Source organism: Pelobates fuscus, chromosome 3 (genome assembly GCF_036172605.1).
Source record: "Pelobates fuscus isolate aPelFus1 chromosome 3, aPelFus1.pri, whole genome shotgun sequence".
Lineage (NCBI taxonomy): Eukaryota > Metazoa > Chordata > Amphibia > Anura > Pelobatidae > Pelobates > Pelobates fuscus.
Window position 1 is genome coordinate 389246025 of NC_086319.1, and position 21414 is coordinate 389267438.

At 41.0% G+C, this 21414-nt stretch overlaps 1 protein-coding gene across 1 annotated transcript in view; it reads right to left on the reverse strand.

The window, feature by feature from the left end:
- The window catches only part of STAG3 (STAG3 cohesin complex component), a 130980-nt gene that overhangs the window by 92854 nt on the left and 16712 nt on the right, over window positions 1-21414 (reverse strand). The window contains exon 2 of the mRNA XM_063446384.1: window positions 9685-9987. Coding sequence (XP_063302454.1) covers window positions 9685-9986 — 302 coding nt within the window. The 5' untranslated portion in view covers window position 9987. The remainder of the gene's footprint in view (window positions 1-9684; window positions 9988-21414) is intronic.

Sequence of the window (21414 nt, forward strand, 5' to 3'; positions counted from 1 at the left end):
CTGGCAGAGCTGTACTTACCTCTCCTGCAGCTCCTGTCAGCTCTCTCCTCCTCCGCGCCGTCCGTTCAGCACCTCGGTCAGCTCCCAGTGTAAGTCTCGCGAGAGCCGCGGCTCTCGCGAGACTTACAGTGTGAGCTGACAGAGGGAGCTGACCGGACGGCGCGGAGGAGGAGAGAGCTGACAGGAGCTGCAGGACAGGTAAGTAACAGCTCTGCCAGCACCCCTCTCCCCCCCACTGAACTGCCAATGCTGGACCACCAGGGAAGGAGCCCCCCTCCCTGCCATGTAGCAAGCAGGGAGGGGGGACAAAAAAATAATAATTAGTAATAATAAAAAAATTATAATAAATAAATAATAATAATAATTAAATTAAATGAATAAAAATAATAAATAAATAATAATAATAAAAAAAATTAAAAAAAAAAAAAATTGCCCAGCCCCCCAGCAAGGCTCTGCAACACACACACACTACACTCATACACACACGCTGCACTCATACACACACGCTGCACTCATACACACACACACTGCATTCATACACACACACACTGCATTCATACACACACACACTGCATTCATACACACACTGCATTCATTATACACACACTGTAAATAAATATTCAATTAATATATTTTTTTTAGGATCTAATTTTATTTAGAAATTTACCAGTAGCTGCTGCATTTCTCACCCTAGTCTTATACTCGAGTCAATAAGTTTTCCCAGTTTTTTTGGGTAAAATTAGGGGCCTCGGCTTATATTCGGGTCGGCTTATACTCGAGTATATACGGGTATTTTATTTATTTTTTATTTCAATTGTTTTTTTTAAAAAACCCTGGAAAATACCCCTGGAAGTTTCCTGTACTTAAAGAAACCCTAGGTGGGGATCAATCCACCTAAGCTGTCATCACAGAGCAGTTGGTCTGCTCTTTTCTTGTAAGTACATTATTTTATTATTTTAACAATATTGCTATACAGTGAGCACTATTGGCTGTCTCTTTTATCCCGAGAATTGGACACCAGTGACGGAGAGGAACCCTTTATATATCCCATAAGCGGGGATCAAACCGCTGTATGCGCTTCACTCCAGAGCTGAATATTAGCTCTGGTAAATGTGAGTTTTATACTATTATTCCTTTACGTCTACATTTGAATTTTACATACTGAACCATTGGTTGTCCTTCTCTCTCTTTTTATCTTCTATATAAAGTGGAACCACTACAGTAGTAGAAGACCTCACCATTACATCAAAGACCATTTGTAAGGATACAAAAGTTGGACTTTCCTTTCTAATTGGACTTTTTATTATTTTTTGTGGCGCAGCCTTTTTTTTACTATTTATACTTGTCTTGCTCTAAAGGGTCTGAGGGATCCCCTTTTAAAGGGTTGCTGCCTATAAGTTAACTAGCGCTGTCTCATTCTTTTACCTTTGCTACCATTTATAAAGGATAGTCTCTTATCAGCAAGACAGTATTGGAGACATATGTAAAGTTCTATTGTTCATTAAGCATGTAGCATTATTATTTCCTTAGTTTTTTTGCTATTCTCCTCACATAATATACGTGTATCAATATTTGGCTCAATGCATTATAAAACAGAGGTCGACAAATCCCAGGTGCCCTGGCGCCTGGGATGTGCCAGCTCTGTAGTTAGTGTGGCCGCCAAGGGAGCTTTGACAGCGGTTGTCACAGGCAATATTGAGGAGCATAGATGAGGCAGCCAGCTGCGGGAGCATGGAGGAGGCAGCCGCCCACGGGAGCAGTACTCTGCCTGCAGCTGCTCTCTGCTCCCTCGCGCTGTGTAATGTCGTCGGAATACGGAAAATTACGTAATTCCGGCCCTGGCATCATTACAGAGCGCGAGGGAGCAGCGAGGAGCTACAGGCAGAGTACTGCTCCTTCTCACACAAGAAGAAAGCAGCACCACTGGGCCCCAGGAAAGACCATCTCAGCTCTACCAAAGGTAGGGAGGCTGAGTGGGTTTTAATTAAAACAAAAATGTATGTTTATGTGAGAGCCTGTCACTGTGTGTGTGAGCCTGTCAGTGTATGTATGTATGTATGTATGTATGTATGTATGTATGTATGTATGTATGTATGTATGTGTGTGTGTGCGCACCTGTATGTGCGTGCAAGCCTGTCAGTGTGTGTGTGTGTGTGTGTGTGTGTGCGCAAGCCTGTTGTCAGCGTAAGTGTGTGTGAGAGCCTGTCAAGAGTGTGTGTGTGTGCGTGTGTGTGTGTGTCTGTCAAGAGTTTGTGCATGCAAGCCTGTTGTCAGCATGAGTGTGTATGGGAGCCTGTCAGTGTGTGCGCGCGCATTTAGGTACCTGCCCTCTCCGATCATTTTTACTCACCTTTTTTCCCCCCATTTGGAGGATTTGTGCATGCGCAGCAAATGTACCAATCCACATCTCCTCATAGAGATGCATTAAATTAATGAATCTCTACGAGGAACATTAGGCACCTCCATGCAGAGCTTCGAGATACTGAACCTGGGTGCTGCACGTGGTGCAGCAGTGACCCAAGACACTAGTGACCATCTGAGTGGCTGTCTCTAGAAGCGTTACTAAGCAGCAATGTAAATTCTGACTTTTTGCAGAAAAGGCAGTGTTTACACTAACATGCCTGCAGGGACAGGCTATAGACACCAGAACAACTACATCAAGCTGTAGTGGTTCTGGTGACTACAGTGTCCCTTTAAGAATTGCATTTTCTCGTTGAAAATGAATGGCTCCTAACTTGTTTAGCTGGCTCCTAGATTCCAAACAAATCTGTCAAGCCCTGTTATAGAAGTCTTTCATTCACATTTTCAATCCTGAAGATTCTATTAAGCAGCCACATAGTCCAACTGTTTAGATTTTGGCTGTTGTATGATTTGAAGGCATCTTGGCATCCATACCTCAAGTGTGTACGTTGCTCATCACACACCTACATTACAACTTATAGCACCTCAGTGGTGCTATTTTGTCTGGCTCATATCTATACTTTCACTTATATATTAGTCCACCACTCCCCTACATTTACCATGTAAATAACTGCTTAGTTTTACATCCAAATAATTAATTGTATGAAACCACGTTACAAGAGAGATATATATCTCTGTATGTATGTATGTATGTATGTATGTATGTATGTATGTATGTATGTATGTATGTATGTATGTATGTATGTATGTATGTATGTATGTATGTATGTATGTATGTATGTATGTATGTATGTATGTATGTATGTATGTATGTATTAAGGCAATTTTGCCTGGATTTGTGGGAGGTGCTGGTTTCCACTCTTAGCCTACTTAAGGCACTCTCCTTACCGTTCGAGATCAGCGTGGAATGAGGATCCACTTCCGGGTTCTCTCAGACGCCATCTTTGTTTTCTTACCCACGAGTTTCTCCGCGGCAAGCTGTGTCCAGGAATCCTGTTGCAGGCCTTTTCCGTCCGGCCAGCTTCTTACCCCGGTCTTCGTCGTAGATCGCGTCCCAGGGACTCCTAAACCGTAAGTTAGACCTACCTGTCACGCCAGGATCGGTTCCCACGGCGCACGGTACAGCACGGGTCCTCGCTTTACGTTTTTTTCTCTGCTATGCCGCAATTACACAAGCCGTTCACGGCTTCATTTCGTACGGTTATTCGGCCAAATCATGTGTATTAAGTGAAGTGATAATTTCGCACAAACTGTTCCCTTGCTACACTGAACAACTATCATTTCGGTTGTGTTTTCCGGTCGGCACTTTATTCATGTTATACTTAAGCACGCTTGCTGTTCGCATAAAAATGCATACGTTTAAACTATTCATCCTAGCTTCTGTTTCCCTTCATATTGGGTTCGGTTATTCTGCTATGTATTACGCATAGATCTTTTCGGGAGTTACATTTCATCATTTCATGTATATGACATTCGGTTAATAAGTTGCTTGTTTTAATAGACAGATTATTTTCATTTCTATTTAAAGGTATCACGTCTTTTATCAATGTGCCTGAAACCAGCTAACATATCTGTATGGATCATTTTGACTCCCACGCTTCCAGGAGTTTTCCATAATTATCCATTTCATTTAAAATTGACTCAGCCTACGTTACAGGCCTCATTTCTGTGTTGTAAACTATGACACATACATAAGCATACAGTTTTCCTTTTCATGCATGCTCAGGTTGAATCACACGTACTGATCCACCAAGTCTTTTACTGCACAGTAATATACATATATATATATAACTTACATCAATTTTCATGTTTTCCCTTACACACTGTTATTATATAACACATATGCTGTTTATACATAGGCCACGGCCTCCCTCAACCCTTCCTCTTATTTTTTCTTGACACCCGTCATACATTCCCCACTATTTCAGACAGATGTTGTATTAAAGCCACAGCATCACTTTTCCTGGGTAACACTTATATTTCCATGGTATATCACAACATTTCATTTTACAAGTCACACGCCAGCAAGCCTTAAAAACATCGCTGGTACAGGCTACAAAGTCTATTTCTTTCCAACAGTCCACACTCCTCATACTTACTCTCTTTTATCCGTTTCAGGCTGTCCAGCTTAAATATATTTGCACCATACGCTTTTTCCTGTGAGATTTTTCATACTACCAGGTACGTACACCTGCTCATATGGTATTCTACCATACATTTCATTTCTCCCCCCTAGGTTAGAGTACTGGCAATAGGGTCATAGGCTTCCCAATAGGTATTTACCCCTTCTTGGCAGTCGCCATCAGTTAGTGGTCCCGCGAGGCCAACACCCCGCCTCAACGTTTCAGAGGCAAACACCCATCGGGCCACACGGAAGTTAGCCGCCTCACATGTTGCATAGAGAGGGCCTCACCTGTCACTCCCTTCCCCTGTTTTCTGTCTTACAGTCACCGAGAGGCCTAAAACTCCTGCCACTACGACGAGTGGCCTCAAATCCCCTCGCGCCAACGCATATATAGAGCCTCTCAAGCCGCTTGGCAATTAGTAGGGCCTCACCTGTCACCAAACAAGTATAATGTTTCGCCATCCGGCTTAGCTAGCCTGCCAGTACAATTTGGTGGATCACCCTGGATGACCAGGAAGTTAGCCCTGCTCATATGATCCCTGAGCACATAAAAAGGGATATCCTGGAAGGTAAAGACGTCAACCTGGCTTCCCTGCTGATTGCCTCCCAGGATATTGTGGAAAATAAGACTTATGCTTACGATGAGGTGTCTGTTGTTGTCAGATCTAGGGATGCCTGCCTAAACAGAAAACTGACTATCCTTGAGTTTGTACTGGCCTTTGGTATTTACCGGGATGTCATCTGGGCGGTCTATCCCAACAGAAGAGAGGAGTTTGATCTTTATATGCACAAGCTGGTAGACCTGGGCAACAAATATGGTGGTTCAGCCTTTTATGACTACCATAGGTCTTTTTCTGCAAAAGTGTCTGGAGCCTTCTCCAAGTATGGAACAAGATCCAACTGGGGAAGGATTGATACCGTCATATTTTGCAGACACTTTGCAGGTCTAAGATCACCGGCTAGTGCATACTGCTCCTCTACAGCCCATACGACAAATTTCTGTCCCAACACAGCGGACGAACATGCCTCCACACAAGGAGCTAGTTCCTCTGGTGTTCCAGAGAAATTGTCAAGAGACAAACTGGGGCAAGTTTCTGGGCAAGTAATAACTTCAATGTTGGGTCTTGTAATTATAGTGGATGTAGATTATTGCATATCTGTTTAAAATGTTTTAGGGCACATGCAAAACCATGTGTCCAAATAAAATGTATTCCAAGCCTTACCTAACGTCCATTAATATGCCGGTATTTACTGCATTTATGTCTCAGCACTTGTCTAGACACCTAGTAGACTTTCTTATCTCTGGTTTAACAGAAGGCTTCCACACAGGTACACATACCATCCGGGACTCTGGAATGCCCTAATATACAATCCGCACAACACAACCCCACAGCAGTTGACACTCTCAAACCCCAAGAAGTGGCTGAGGGTTTCGTATTGGGGCCTTTCAAAACTCCTCCATTCATAGAATGGCGCACTAACCCCATTGGTATTATCACAGGGAAATCTTCCCTTAAACAGAGACTCCTCATTGATTTGTCGGCACCACACTCATCGGCCAACCCCAGTCTTAACTCCCTCATACCCTCCGAGGAATTCTCCCTGCAATACACCACCATAGATCACGCCATTAATGCTATCATACAAGCAGGGGTTGGAGCCTGGCTTAGTAAGACCGATATTACTAATGCCTTTAAATGACTACCAATCCACCCCACACTGTGGCACCTGCATGGCATCAAGTGGTCTGGGAACTACTATTTTTCTCCCGTTTAACTTTTGGGTCCAAAAGTAGCCCAGCTATTTTCGACACATTTGCCGAAGCATTGTGCTGGTTACTATTGAACATAGCCGGATGCCCTACGGTATTACATTACCTGGACGATTTCCTACTGGTCAAGGAGAATACTTCCCCTCCTAGTAGTCTCAAAGCTACCACCAAGCTATTTGAGCAACTAGGTGTACCTATCTCCCCTAAGAAAACAGAGGGGCCAGACACGGTTATCACTTTTCTGGGTATTCAATTAGACTTAGCCACAATGCAAGCGAGCCTACCACACGACAAGATAGAGAACATATTTACTTACATCAACAGCTACCTTCAGCTCGGTACTTGCAACCGCAAAGAGCTACAGTCCCTGCTGGGATCACTAGATTTTGCTATGCGTATCATACCTCAAGGCCGCTCCTTTATATCACGACTATTGCATCTTTTTCCACGTTTCCTACATGACACACACAGGTTGTCCTTAGATACCCAAGCTACGGCAGATCTAAACATGTGGAAGAGATTTTTAACCACTTGGAATGGTAAAAGTATGTTCCTCCCTCAATTGACTGACTCATCTCCTACCATTTGGTCAGATGCGGCATCTACCACAGGTTTTGCAGCAATTTTTGGGAACGAATGGCTTTGGGGCAGCTGGCCTTCAGCAGTTCAGGATTTGGAAGGTTTTTCCACTACCTCAGCTCTCTTTGAGATCTATCCCATCGCGGCGGCTGCCGTAGCATGGGGTCATTTATGGGCTAATATGCCAGTTCGTTGTTACTCAGACAACCAGGCAACCTGTCACATCATCAACAAAGGTCTTTCCAAATCCCTTACGATCATGAGGTTTCTGAGGAAACTCACTTGTTTGGCAGCTTTTCATAATTTCTTTCTATGTTGTTTCCATGTTCCAGGTATATGTAACACAGCTGCTGACAATTTGTCTCGTTTTAAATTTCAGGCTTTTCATCAAGCACTCCCGTCAGCTGCACCCACAGCCACCATCACTCCAACATTTCAACAACTCATACTGGACTAGAAACCATCATGCAGCATAGCAGGACATTGTCCGAATTGGCACTATAAAAAAATACACACAAAATATACAACAGGACTTTTACACTATTCAAAAGATTCATTCTGGAACATAACATCATGCAACCATTTGTTATGACATCTTTTTGGGGTTTTGCTTCTTTTTGCCACCTTAAACTTAAAATGTCATAACACCATCAAACTCTCTCTCACTGGCATTCAACACCATATGCTAATCTTACACCCAAATAACAATAGTTTCATGGCCTCTCACCAGATTAAGACCATACTCAGAGGCATTCAGAAATCTGAACCCACACATACATCACAGAGGCTTCCCATAGATAACCATATCTTCAAAGCATTGTATAACCTGCTTGATTTAAAACCGTTTGACACCAATACAAATTCTATCATCAAAGCAGCAATATACATAGCTTTCTATGGATTTCTAAGACCTAGAGAGTTAACTACAACCACCACAACACAATCTACTCCTATCCTCCTCTATTCCCACTTAACAAAACACATGGATCATTACGTCCTGACTTTACCTCACTCCAAAACCAGTCAGCACATACCAGTAAACATTCCGTACTATCCCACACACAACAGGTGGTGTCCCGTCAGGGTTCTTGATGCATACATACATCATAATTTACTACCATCACAACCATTACTACAATTACAAGGTTCAGTACTCACCACTACAACCTTCATGACCTACGTTAGGTCCTTGCTCACTCAACTGGGCCTCAACGCAGCTAACTACTCAGGGCACTCCTTTCGCATAGGAGCAGCATCCACAGCCTCCAGTGTCAACATTCCAATGCATGTTATAAAAACACTGGGGCGCTGGAAGTCATCCGCTTACTCACGATACATACCAAACCCAGTACAAGAATTAAGGGATGCTTTCAAAAACATGTTTGGTTGATAAATGTATCAATATTGGTTGTCTGTAATAAATTTGATTACTTAATTTTGCCCTCTTCTTTCTCAGGCCTACCTCATCGTCGGTTCCGGCACACCACAACCGACTTGCTCTTTTTACTATCCTACATTTAATTATGGTATTTCACACTGTACTATCATAAGCACCCAACACAAATTATAATTATATATATATACATACACACACACACATACATATACATACACACACACACACAATCCAGTGCACTATATATCACACATACACATACATACATACATATACAGGGCTGGCCAAAATTCAGAGTAGACTTTGACTTGTAAATAACTTATTTGTCAGTTCAATTTTTTTATTGAAGGTGCATTTAACGGAGTCTTGGGAGATTCATCACGAATTTCACAAAGAAACGAGTAAAAATTTTGGAATTTTATTAGTGAGATATTGGGATATGATTGAAAACTTTTTACGTCCTGTAGTGGAAAATCGTCCTGAAATGTGGTTTCATCAGGATGGACTATTGCCCATACAGCCAGAACAACAATGGACTTCATGAGACAACTGTTCAGTGAGTGGGTAATTTTAAAAAATTGATTGGACGCCACGTTTGCCTGACCTTTCAGCTCCTGATTACTTCCTGTATGGACCACTGAAGGAGCGGGGGTACATAAACAAGCTATGTAATCTTGAGCAACTCAAGGTGAATATCTGTGCAAAATTTTATGCGCTAGTGCCTCAAACATTTACTAATCTTGTGAACAATGCGATTTAAAAAGTCAGGTGGCAAATGGAGCTCATTTAAAAGATGTAATTTTTTAATTTTCTCTAACTCGCCAAACAAATTTCCATATGTTAAGCATTCATTGTATGAAATATCTGTCAAATTGGTTCTTTAATAAAAGTTACTCCTAAAACCCTCCTCTGAATTTTGGAGATATAGATATACAGATATATACATTATGCAGTAGCAAAGCCAGCACTCGAGGACTTGTCAAATAAGGTAAATATAATCTAAAGATTAATACAGATTACAGTCAACGTTTCAGTTCATACATTAGAACTTTCTTCTAATGTATTATGTCCTGAAGAAAGTTCTAATGTATGAACTGAAACATTGACCACCGTACTGTAATCTGTATTAATCTATAGATTAAAGTTACCTTATTTGACAAGTCCTCGAGTGCTGCTTTGCTACTGGAGATATTATTTGTGCAGCTGAGCACTGGACTAAGAACACAGAGTGCAAAACCCATGGAATAGCATATATATATATATATATATATAAAAAAAAACTGTTTTTAATAAAATGGCTTTCGGCATTAGTATTAGACAGTATGGCATTGTTTAGTACACATTTCAGTATCATATTTACATGTTAAAAAGATTAAATAAGCTTTTCCTCACAGGCTGGTTGCGCTCTCAGCACCAACTGTAGGTGCTCCTCCACCTCCAATAAATGTTAACATGGTTTTGGACCTTATAGACGAAGTGTGTGAACGGGTGATACGTGATGGCAGCTCAGGAGAGGAACAGCTGGAGTGGACTTCAGGAGACATCTCTGATGCAGAGCTTCCAGCAATGCGAAGTGAGCGCTCAGAGGAAGGGCTATGGATGCTACGAGGCAACAACTCACTGGAGGGGCTGCTTTGCACAGATGGTAATACAGCAGTATGCTCCATTGGGTGGGATAAGCGACGCACAGACATCCTGGAAGGAAAATGAGAAATTATAGTATATAATATATAAACAAGCCCTACATTTTTAAGAATGTTCTTATGCTGAGCATCAAAGCAAAGACAAACATCTTCAAGGGTTTTCAAGTGAACTTACCACAATGTGGTGTGGGAGATATTGGTGGGAACTATAATTATAAATAAGTAGAAGGGGTTAAGGACTGGCCACCCACAAGCTGCTTGAAGTGACATCCAAACCCGTAATTGAACACACATATCCAAATTCCAAGATTTATAGGTAAGGGGTAAATCTGAATTTTAGAGCATCCATTCCATTGAATGAACCAATTTTTTTTTTTTTCTACATGGTGCTGGGAAGTGGAGAGTCCTAGTGGACAGCAAGTACTAGGAAGCAAGTATTACATTTTATTAAAAGATTTGCAATTACAAATCATGGAAAATTGGCTACAAATTGGCAATTCTGATGTCATCAAGGAGGCGGATCAGGGGACCCGTGCTGCGCTGAAAATATTGTAAGTTTTATTACCTTTTAAAGGGGCAAGCCACCTAAATGGTGGGTGTAACACTATAGGGTCAGGAATACATGTTTGTGTTCCTGACCCTATAGTGCTCCTTTAAGGGCACCTGGAAAGTGGGTAACCCTTCATTTGACAATAGGAAGAATGCAAATGTCCAGAAGATAAAAAACCCAATGGACACAAAAAGGTTACTTGTGAAATATAGTACTAGAAAGATATATACAATTAGATACATTTTATTATATTAAGTATTTAGAGAAAAAGACATATATAGCATAGACCCATTAAAAAGAGCCATAAACAGGTAAAGGCTCTATAATAACAAGTGGGGGCAGACTCTAAAGTAGACTGGATGGGATGTTGGCTGAGGATGATAGTGGTGGGAGTTTGAAATCCTGAAAAGGTTTGTATATCAACTACAGAAGACCTCTTGTGGCTATAATAAAAGGCAGTATAAAGCCCTATAAATCAGCACCACTATTATGGGTAAACTGTGTTGAATAAACTGAACTCCTTTCATCTCCTCAAGGCACATGTGCATTTCTTTTTTTATCATTTCGTATGGAATGTAATGTTCTTGACATATTATGTAATAGTTTTGGAGTTATTCAGGTTATCTGTTCAGGGTTGTGGAATTTTTAAAAAAAATCTACATGTTGAAGAGCAGGTATGTGGAATTTATATCTCCCGATGACCGGGACTTGTGGTTCCATGCGAGTAATTTTTCTATTGCTGCGGTGGAAGCAGGGCCGTCTTTAACTTGGGGCAAAGGGGGCAGCTGCCCCGGGCCCAGTTACTTCTGGGGGGGCACAAGGCCTGTGGACCCCGCTGCCTTCATCTGTATTTATCCCCCATGCACTAAGAAGACGGGCCTCCTAGTGGGTATTTATCCGCAATGGCCCGATCGAGCGTTGTGGCCCTTTAACAGCCCAACCGGGCTCCCTTGGATTTTGGCAGCGCTGAGATGAATTGACAGCCGCGAGCAACTTCCTCCCAGAGAAAACACAGAGCTGCGCGGGAGGAAGGAGGATGGCTGGAGAACCAGATATCTTATTTTGCATATTTTTATCTCCTGCTCTGTAAATTAAACTTTGATTGCATACATGAGGCTCCAGCAAGGTCTAGCAAGCTATTAACTGAACAGGAGATAAGAACTTCTAAATGAAACAGAATGTGAAATAATAGAAATATAAATTAGATGACTCTTTACAGGAAATATTTAGGAAAGCTGTGTAAGTCACATGCAAGGAGGTCTGACTAGGGTTGCATAAACATAAAAAGTGACAACTCCTAAATGGCAGAGAATTAAGCTGTGAGACTGCAGATGCATGGTCTATACCAGTGGTTCCCAACCCAGTCCTCAAGTACCCCCTAACAGTCTAGGATTTAGGGATTACCCTGTTGTGTCTAAGGTGTTTAAAAAAAAAAAAAAATTAAAATTAAAATTAAAAAAAACACAACAGGGTAATCCCTAAATCCTGGACTGGTATGGGATACTTTGTCTATACACCAAAATTTCTTCATTAAGCTAATGTTGATTTTGTGACTATAGTGTCCCTTTAAAAGACCACCGCAGACTCTTACTGCACTTCAGATTGCTGAAATGCTTTATGGCTATAGAATATCCCTTTTAAAGTTCCATTTATAAAACTGCCAATTTAATTGTGAAACTGGCACTTTTTTCTTTAACAATAGGAACACCTCCCCAGCTGTCAAACACACAGCTAAGGATATTCACTTCCTGCTTTTGTTAGCTCTATTAAAGGGACACTATAGTCACCTGAACAACTACAGCTTAATGTATTTGTTCAGGTGAGATCTATAGCTCCCTGCAGGCAATCTAATGTAAACACTGTATTTTCAGAGAACTCACTCAGGCGGCCACCAGAGGGACTTCCTATCATGTATGGCCCTAAAAGGGCCATGTACACGTCAGACGTATTAAAATACGTCTGACGTGTGCAGGAGATAGAAGGCACTGTGTGTGCGCCTTCTCTCTCCTGCCGGTCAGCAGAGGAGAGGGGGCGGGCAAAGACCTCGAGCTGAGCGGTCAGGCCGCACACACCACGCGCATGCACGGTAGTGCGCTCAGGACTTCATAGGGCGGCATGAATGACGCCCTATGAAGTATGTGCGCATGTGGGGCGAAGCCGCGCATGCGCACAGGGGGGCAATGACACTTCTGAATGGAAGAGGCTGATTGCTCCCTGCTCGGGCCCGCCTATTTCGTCATTTTCACGAAATAGGAGGCGCGGCTTCACGAGGCTCCCGGCGCTGGAACGAGGTGAGTAAAAAGGGCTGCCTGGAGTGACACTTTAAGTTAACGGAAGTAGCAACCACGTTGTACTAGATCGCCCCTGCAATCCCACTTTTCCTGTATTTTTATTTTATTTTTGCGTGTGTGCGCGGGACCTCTAGCCCTCCAGTCTGTAACCTCCTAGATTGCCAGCCCGCACTCCTACCTCCTCCAAGCCCACCCTCTTTCCTCCTGACTGCCACTGAACAGACTCTCTGCTGTCCCTCCTGCAGCCTGTGAGTTAGAAATCTATAGAGAAAAAATGATATAGATATTTGTGTTTGGTGCAACCATCGATATGTTGATGCAAAGTCATGTTGTGACGCAACACGTTATAAAACAAAGTCGGTTGAAGTGTGCCGGAACCAACGTATGCGGTAGGTCAGTAAATAAAGTGGGCAAAAAGAAAGAAGTAACTTGCCAAAGAAAATTTTAATACAATGAATTAATACAAAGAAATACCTTAAGATGCCATTTTTTCAAAAGCCCTCCGCATCTCCTGTATGGGTTGCGGTATGTATACTGAAAAGACGGATTATTTCCATTGACCTTGTGATTTAAGAACATGGACTGGTATGTACTTATACCCAATCTTGTTAGTAACAATCATACATACAACATGAACTTTGATGTCGTTAGGACTGCTTCGTTAAGTGACAGCAAAGGTGTGTCTGATGGTGTAGGTAGGGTGACGAGATAAGCCTCCAAAACCTTCACTGGGCACCATCTGTTTTGCGTCGGGTAATATGTGATCTGAACTGGTTGTCCCAGCCAACTAGTCTTGGTACTGGTGACAGTACATAATGATCGTGATGTCTAACCAAGTAGGAGCATTTGAGACATTCATGGGAGTGATTTTTGCTATGGATGGTAAATTCACGTGGTCTAAGGAATCCAAAAAAGGCCAGGTAGATTGTAGCTTTAATGACCGTATTGGTGATAGGTTCAAAAGGGGATGCATCTAGCAAGTACGATATTGCCTTGAACAGCTGTTTATCAATTGTGTATGCCTTTAAGTATGGTCTTGATTGGATAAGAAGAAAGAAAACTGGTGTTGTCTGGGAAATATGAATACATAGGGTGTTGAGTGCCCGTTAAGTATAGCTTGATAGTATTATGGGACAGCTGAAGCTTAAGGTGGCAAAAAGTAGCGAACGCTACCAATGATGTAATGTCAAACATAATATGAGTTGTATGTTCAGCCATGAATTTCTTATTCAAAGAGAAAGTCCTATCATATGCTTGACGGGTATTGGTTGAACGGGCTAAGCTGGTCAGGACTTGACTATGGACCAGTAATTAATTTAATCCATGACTAGCTCCTGGAACGAAGGGGTGGCCGTGGCTGTACAGGAGGCAGTGGGTAGTGTTTCTCGGAATGCCTGGAATTAAAAACGAGACAACTAGTCAGCTGCGGTATTAAAAACTCCATGAACATGGCAACAAACCAAATAAAAATTATTACAGGCTGCTAACCAAGTCAGTCTCCTAATGAAACTCATTATAGCCAGCGAGGATGATAAGACTATCGTCGTTGGAAAAAAACAGTCTGGAGATAAAGGAATGATTCGTAATGCAAAATTCAGGAAACCCAACAGTAATTTTGACTCCTTGTGATTACAGGAACCAACTTGGACGTATTGGTTGATGATATGAATTATATGACTTATTTTATCTAACGGGAGGCTGGCTTCCATGGCCATGGAATCGAGGTGAATACCCAGGAAAATAACTATGGTGTTAGGACCTTCAGTTCTATACTAATAGAAGAAAGGAATACCTTTAAATATAGTATACTGGTCCATTAAGCCTATGGATACAAGAAATCAACAAACAAAAGAACTCTTTAAATATTTGCATTATTTAATGTATAGGTATAATGTTTGCTGCATTTAAATCTACTTTCTTTTTTCCCTACAATTATGCCGGTTCGGGTACACGATAGGGGAGGTGAACCGCAAGCTGGAGCGCACGGAAATGACGTATCGGCTTGAAATCACGAAACCAGAAGTGACGAACCGACATGGATACCCGGAAGTATGCAAAGAAAGAGGCTAGATACGCTGGGCGTCACCGTCGTCATGGTGATTGCCCGCAAAACTACAAGCCGAAAATCAATTAGTCTACCCCTGAGAGGGGTACATATAGCAGGAACCAGTGCAAGAAAAGACATTGAGACTTTTTTCACATCCAGCTGAGGAAGCCTTCACGGCGAAACGCGTCCTGGGACCACTGTGAGAAACAAGACTTTGGAACACTTTACTTTTATGCCTATATTGTGTTATTTTATATATATATTTTTATACTTTTATTGCATATAGTAAAATAAAGTTAATATTCTTTTATAATCACTATTGGCATTTTCCTGCTATTTACAAAGAAGGAGTGTGGTCCTTAATCCACATATGCTTTTGGATCAGAGCCGATGTGGAAGGCTCTGGGTTTGTAAGTACCATATTTCCCTTATTCTATATTATACATAAAACGTACGTTATTGCACCAGAGGTGTTCTCCCTTATCCATTCCAGAATACAAGAGAGAGAAGAACTCATATTAAAGAAGGGATAAGGATCGCCTTTACGAACCCTGAAAGCGCTTCTATTGAGCTATACCCTTTTAGCTCCTAAAAGTGTGAGTGGGAACTTTGTTTTTTCATATATCTATATCTATATCTATCTATCTATATAGATATATATATCTACCTCTGTAACGTAGTTTGCACTATGTTTTGGTTTTCTTGCTTGTGTTTTTAGGAAACTACTTAAGAACCATTGTGATTTCAAATAGACCACGCAGGTATCTTTTTATTATATTTCTGCTCTCCACTGCACGGAATATATTCTATATTCTGGTTACCCATTTATATAGCGCTTCACCTTCACATTGGCTATACTCTTTTATGCTTACCTATATAAGTATGTTGTATATGAATTTGTGTGTTTTATTGCCATCCTGATGAAAGCCCATGTACAGTAAATTAAGAAAGTAAAGAAATATATACAGTGAATGCGATAGAAGTAGATGAGTGTGGTAGCAAAAGATGCTACAGACCACCTAAGTGGGAACCCCTTATACCACTCTAAGAAATACAAAATTACTATACATACAATACGTGGATCACACGTCTTGATGTATCTAAAAAAAGACAAAATATGGTGCAATATTGCCAGTATATATGATGTGTAAATGGTATGGAGATTAAGTACTCACAAGCCTGGAGCCAAATCGTAACATATGGCTCTCATTGGCAGCGCGGTGGGACCTTTTAATAGGATGTCCCCGTCCTTTTTCCAGGTGGCCTTGTGTTTTTTTCAGGATAAATAGGGTAGAGCTGCACAAGCAAGGTATTCTTTAAAATACGAAGCCTCTTGTCATGTGGTAAAATTAAAATAAAAGGTGTGCCAAAAGATGTGATAAAAACCAATAAAATCGGTTTAAATGAATAAAAGATGACAGTGGGGCTCAATCAGTCCAGAATAGAGTCCTGCCAAGTGGCTATAATGTCCAAAGTGTCCAGGGGGCTTCCTCATTCGGTAATAGTGTGTGTAAGCTCCTTGGCGTCCTTTTGAAAAAACAGATGAATGTACTTCCGGGTTCGGCTGTCGCACATTGGAACGCATTATGCGGTTTGCGTCACTTTTGCCAACTTGGGCACATAGCTGACGTCACTGGAACGCATGTCGTGTGACAGGTGCGTTCCACTTGGGAATTTTTCCGGAACTTAGAAATCGCTGTCCGTGGTCTCAGCCTTAGAAGATACTTTTTAACCATGCGTGTTAATTAGCAATTAAGCTGTTAAGCTATTGACCTCCTTTTTGTGATGTAAATCTGGAGTAATGCGTAAACGGTCTATATTGACAATAAAGTTAATAATAGAAATCACCAAATTTATGGTTTCTTAAAAAGGTAATAAGATATCTTTCTAACAATGAGTGTTAATTAACATTTAAGCTATTTTTAAGCTGTTAGACTTCCTTTTTGTGATTTCAATCTGCAGTAATGGGTAATAGGTCTATATTGACAGAGTGAATAATAGAAATCACCAAATTAATGTTTTCTTAAAAAGGTAATGTTTAAAGTGGTAGGGTATATTCTGGAGATAAATAATATTTCTTATAAAAAAAATTGTACATATAATAACCTAAAAAACAGTCTAAAAAATGACTACGGTATGTTCTAATTTCTATCTATGACCTTTGGAATATGGATTTTTCAAAAAGTCAATACTTAAAGGGACACTATAGTCACTTGAACATCTTCAGGTTAATGAGGTGGTTCAGGTGAGAACTATAGCTCCCTGCAGCCTCTCTCACGTAAACACTATTTTCTGAAAAAATACAGTGTTTACATTGAAAGCTAGGAACACCTCCAGTTGCAGTCATTCAGAGTGAACCAGAGGGACTTCAGAGTTGATGGAGGCATAATATGCCTTCATCCACTCAGATCTGCTGTCAGCAGAGCACAGGGCAGCACTGTGCACAGCATTCTGTGATTCAGTATCTCCTCCCTCTGCATGCAGACACTGAACTTTCCTCATAGATATTCATTGATTCAATTCATCTCTATGAGGAGATGCTGATTGGCCAGGGCTGTGTTTGAATCATGCTTGCTCTGCCCCTGATCTGCCTCCTTGTCAGTCTCAGCCAATCCTATGGGGAAGCACTGTGATTGGATCAGGCTACCACTTCTGATGATGTCAGCAGGCAGTGGGCAGGTTCAAAAGGAAACCGTGACAAAGCATGTAGCTGCAGACTTGAATACAAGTAAGATTTTACCATATTAAGGGAAGCAAGGGGGGCCCAGAGGCTGGTTTTAACCCTATAGGGTCAGAAATATATGTTTGTGTTCCTGACCATATAGTGCTCCTTTCATTTTTTGCATCACAACAGAGGTTTTATTAACTGTAGAGATGTGTATATGGAGAAATTAAAATAACATTTCTTATTATTGCCTTCACTGCATACTACAATAAAATATAACTAGAAAAGCTACAATTTCTGGGGAAATTGTGTGAAGTGTTCTTGCCTCCACCAGTAGTCTACAACTGGAGTGGGCGGAGTAACTGTTATTATTTATTTATATAGCACATTAAATTGCAACGTTGTTGCCCAAAGTGCTTCACAGTAACATTAAAACATACAGTTATAAAAACATTAGCAGGTGCAAATGGCCCTGTCTATGACATCACTTGCTGCTGCAGCCTTGCACAGGTCAGAGTATTTTTGCAGTTGCCATCTTCAAACGGTCGTATTTTAAAAACTATAAATCCTACAGTGAAGAGCTTTATATTGTGAGAATCACAAGACCCAGACCTACATTTTGATGTATAGTATGTCTCTGAGATATTAACAATGAAGGCACAGTCGCAGTTTAGAAATTGCCCTTTAAATGTAAGCTTTGCAGAGTGGAGTTTCAATGAATGTCAATGGAAGGCGTGAGTTGCAAACAAATGGTCATATTGTGAAAACTATCAGGACTATGGCTTAGCCGTGGACATTTCTAGTGGCAGCAGGGATAGCTGAACGTTTTGATATAAGATTTGTGTAGGTGGGCCTGAAAATGAGGGAGTGGTGGCAGTTTAGAAATCATGTCCTGATTTTTCAGCTCTTGCCAGCTCCCACTCTAGCTTTGCCATTCATTCCTATGGGACAAATTTCGCCACAAGAAGGACGATATTCCGTGAACCATTCGGCGAAACGTTCCACAAAGTAATAGCAATCCGATCGGGAACAATCTGCACATTTTGGTACATTTTTGTCTATGTAGTGTAAAAACTGTGGGAGGAGTTAGGGTGGCAAATTTGGCTATAATAAGAATAATAAGAATAATAAGAATAATAATATATATGTGAGATAACATTAAGTGGTCTTGCTATGCAAGAACACTTAATAATTATATAGCACATTAAATTGCAACGTTGTTGCCCAAAGTGCTTCACAGTAACATTAAAACATACAGTTATAAAAACATTAGCAGGTGCAAATGGCCCTGTCTATGACATCACTTGCTGCTGCAGCCTTGCACAGGTCAGAGTATTTTTGCAGTTGCCACCTTCAAACGGTCGTATTTTAAAAACTATAAATCCTACAGTGAAGAGCTTTATATTGTGAGAATCACAAGACCCAGACCTACATTTTGATGTATAGTATGTCTCTGAGATATTAACAAGGAAGGCACAGTCGCAGTTTAGAAATTGCCCTTCAAATGTGAGCTTTGCAGAGTGGCGTTTCAATGAATGTCAATGGACTGCGTGAGTTGCAAACAAATGGTCATATTGTGAAAACAATCAGGACTATGGCTTAGCCGTGGACATTTTTAGTGGCAGCAGGGATAGCTGAACGTTTTGATATAAGATTTGTGTAGGTGGGCTTGAAAATGAGGGAGTAGTGGCAGTTTAGAAATCATGTCCTGATTTTTCAGCTTTTGCCAGCTCCCACTCTAGCTTTGCCATTCATTCCTATGGGACAAATTTCGCCACAAGAATGACGATATTCCGAGAACCATTCAGCGAAACGTTCCACAAAGTAATAGCAACGCGATCGGGAACAATCTGCACATTTTGGTAAATTTTTGTCTATGTAGTGTAAAAACTGTGGGAGGAGTTAGGGTGGCAAATTTGGCTATAATAAGAATAATAATAACTAGAAAAGCTACAATTTCTGGGGAAATTGTGAAGTGTTCTTGCCTCCACCAGTAGTATACAACTCGAGTGGGCGGAGTAACTGTTATTATTTATTTATATAGCACATTTAATTGCAACGTTGTTGCACAGTTACATTAAAACATACAGTTATAAAAACATTAGCAGGTGCAAATGGCCCTGTCTATGACATCACTTGCTGCTGCAGCCTTGCACAGGTCAGAGTATTTTTGCAGTTGCCACCTTCAAACGGTCGTATTTTAAAAACTATAAATCCTACAGTGAAGAGCTTTATATTGTGAGAATCACAAGACCCAGACCTACATTTTGATGTATAGTATGTCTCTGAGATATTAACAAGGAAGGCACAGTCGCAGTTTAGAAATTGCCCTTCAAATGTGAGCTTTGCAGAGTGGCGTTTCAATGAATGTCAATGGACTGCGTGAGTTGCAAACAAATGGTCATATTGTGAAAACAATCAGGACTATGGCTTAGCCGTGGACATTTTTAGTGGCAGCAGGGATAGCTGAACGTTTTGATATAAGATTTGTGTAGGTGGGCCTGAAAATGAGGGAGTGGTGGCAGTTTAGAAATCATGTCCTGATTTTTCAGCTTTTGCCAGCTCCCACTCTAGCTTTGCCATTCATTCCTATGGGACAAATTTCGCCACACGAACGACGATATTCCGTGAACCATTCGGCGAAACGTTCCACAAAGTAATAGCAATCCGATCGGGAACAATCTGCACGTTTTGGTATATTTTTGTCTATGTAGTGTAAAAACTGTGGGAGGAGTTAGGGTGGCAAATTTGGCTATAATAAGAATAATAAGAATAAGAATAATAATATATATGTGAGATAACATTAAGTGGTCTTGCTATGCAAGAACACTTAATAATAATAACTAGAAAAGCTACAATTTCTGGGGAAATTGTGTGAAGTGTTCCTGCCTCCACCAGTAGTCTACAACTGGATAGGGCAGAGTAACTGTTATCATTTATATAGCACATGTAATTGCAATGTTGTTGCACAGTTACATTAAAACATACATTTATAAAAACATTAGCAGGTGTACAAAAGGCTTTGTCTATGACATCACTTGCTGCTGCAGCCTGGCACAGGTCAGAGTATTTTGGCGGTTGCCATTTTCAAACGGTCGTATTTTAAAAACTATAAATCCTACAGCGAAGAGCTTTATATTGTGAGAATCACAAGACCCAGACCTACATTTTGATGTATAGTATGTCTCTGAGATATTAACAATGAAGGCACAGTCGCAGTTTAGAAATTGCCCTTCAAATGTGAGCTTTGCAGAGTGGAGTTTCAATGAATGTCAATGGACGGCATGAGTTGCAACAAATAGTCATATTGTGAAAACTATCAGGACTATGGCTTAGCCGTGGACATTTCTAGTGGCAGCAGGGATAGCTGAACGTTTTGATATAAGATTTGTGTAGGTGGGCCTGAAAATGAGGGAGTGGTGGCAGTTTAGAAATCATGTCCTGATTTTTCAGCTTTTGCCAGCTCCCACTCTAGCTTTGCCATTCATTCCTATGGGACAAATTTCGCCACACGAACGACGATATTCCGTGAACCATTCGGCGAAACGTTCCACAAAGTAATAGCAATCCGATCGGGAACAATCTGCACGTTTTGGTATATTTTTGTCTATGTAGTGTAAAAACTGTGGGAGGAGTTAGGGTGGCAAATTTGGCTATAATAAGAATAAGAATAAGAACTAGAAAAGCTACAATTTCTGGGGAAATTGTGTGAAGTGTTCTTGCCTCCACCAGTAGTCTACAACTGGAGTGGGCGGAGTAACTGTTATTATTTATTTATATAGCACATTAAATTGCAACGTTGTTGCCCAAAGTGCTTCACAGTAACATTAAAACATACAGTTATAAAAACATTAGCAGGTGCAAATGGCCCTGTCTATGACATCACTTGCTGCTGCAGCCTTGCACAGGTCAGAGTATTTCTGCAG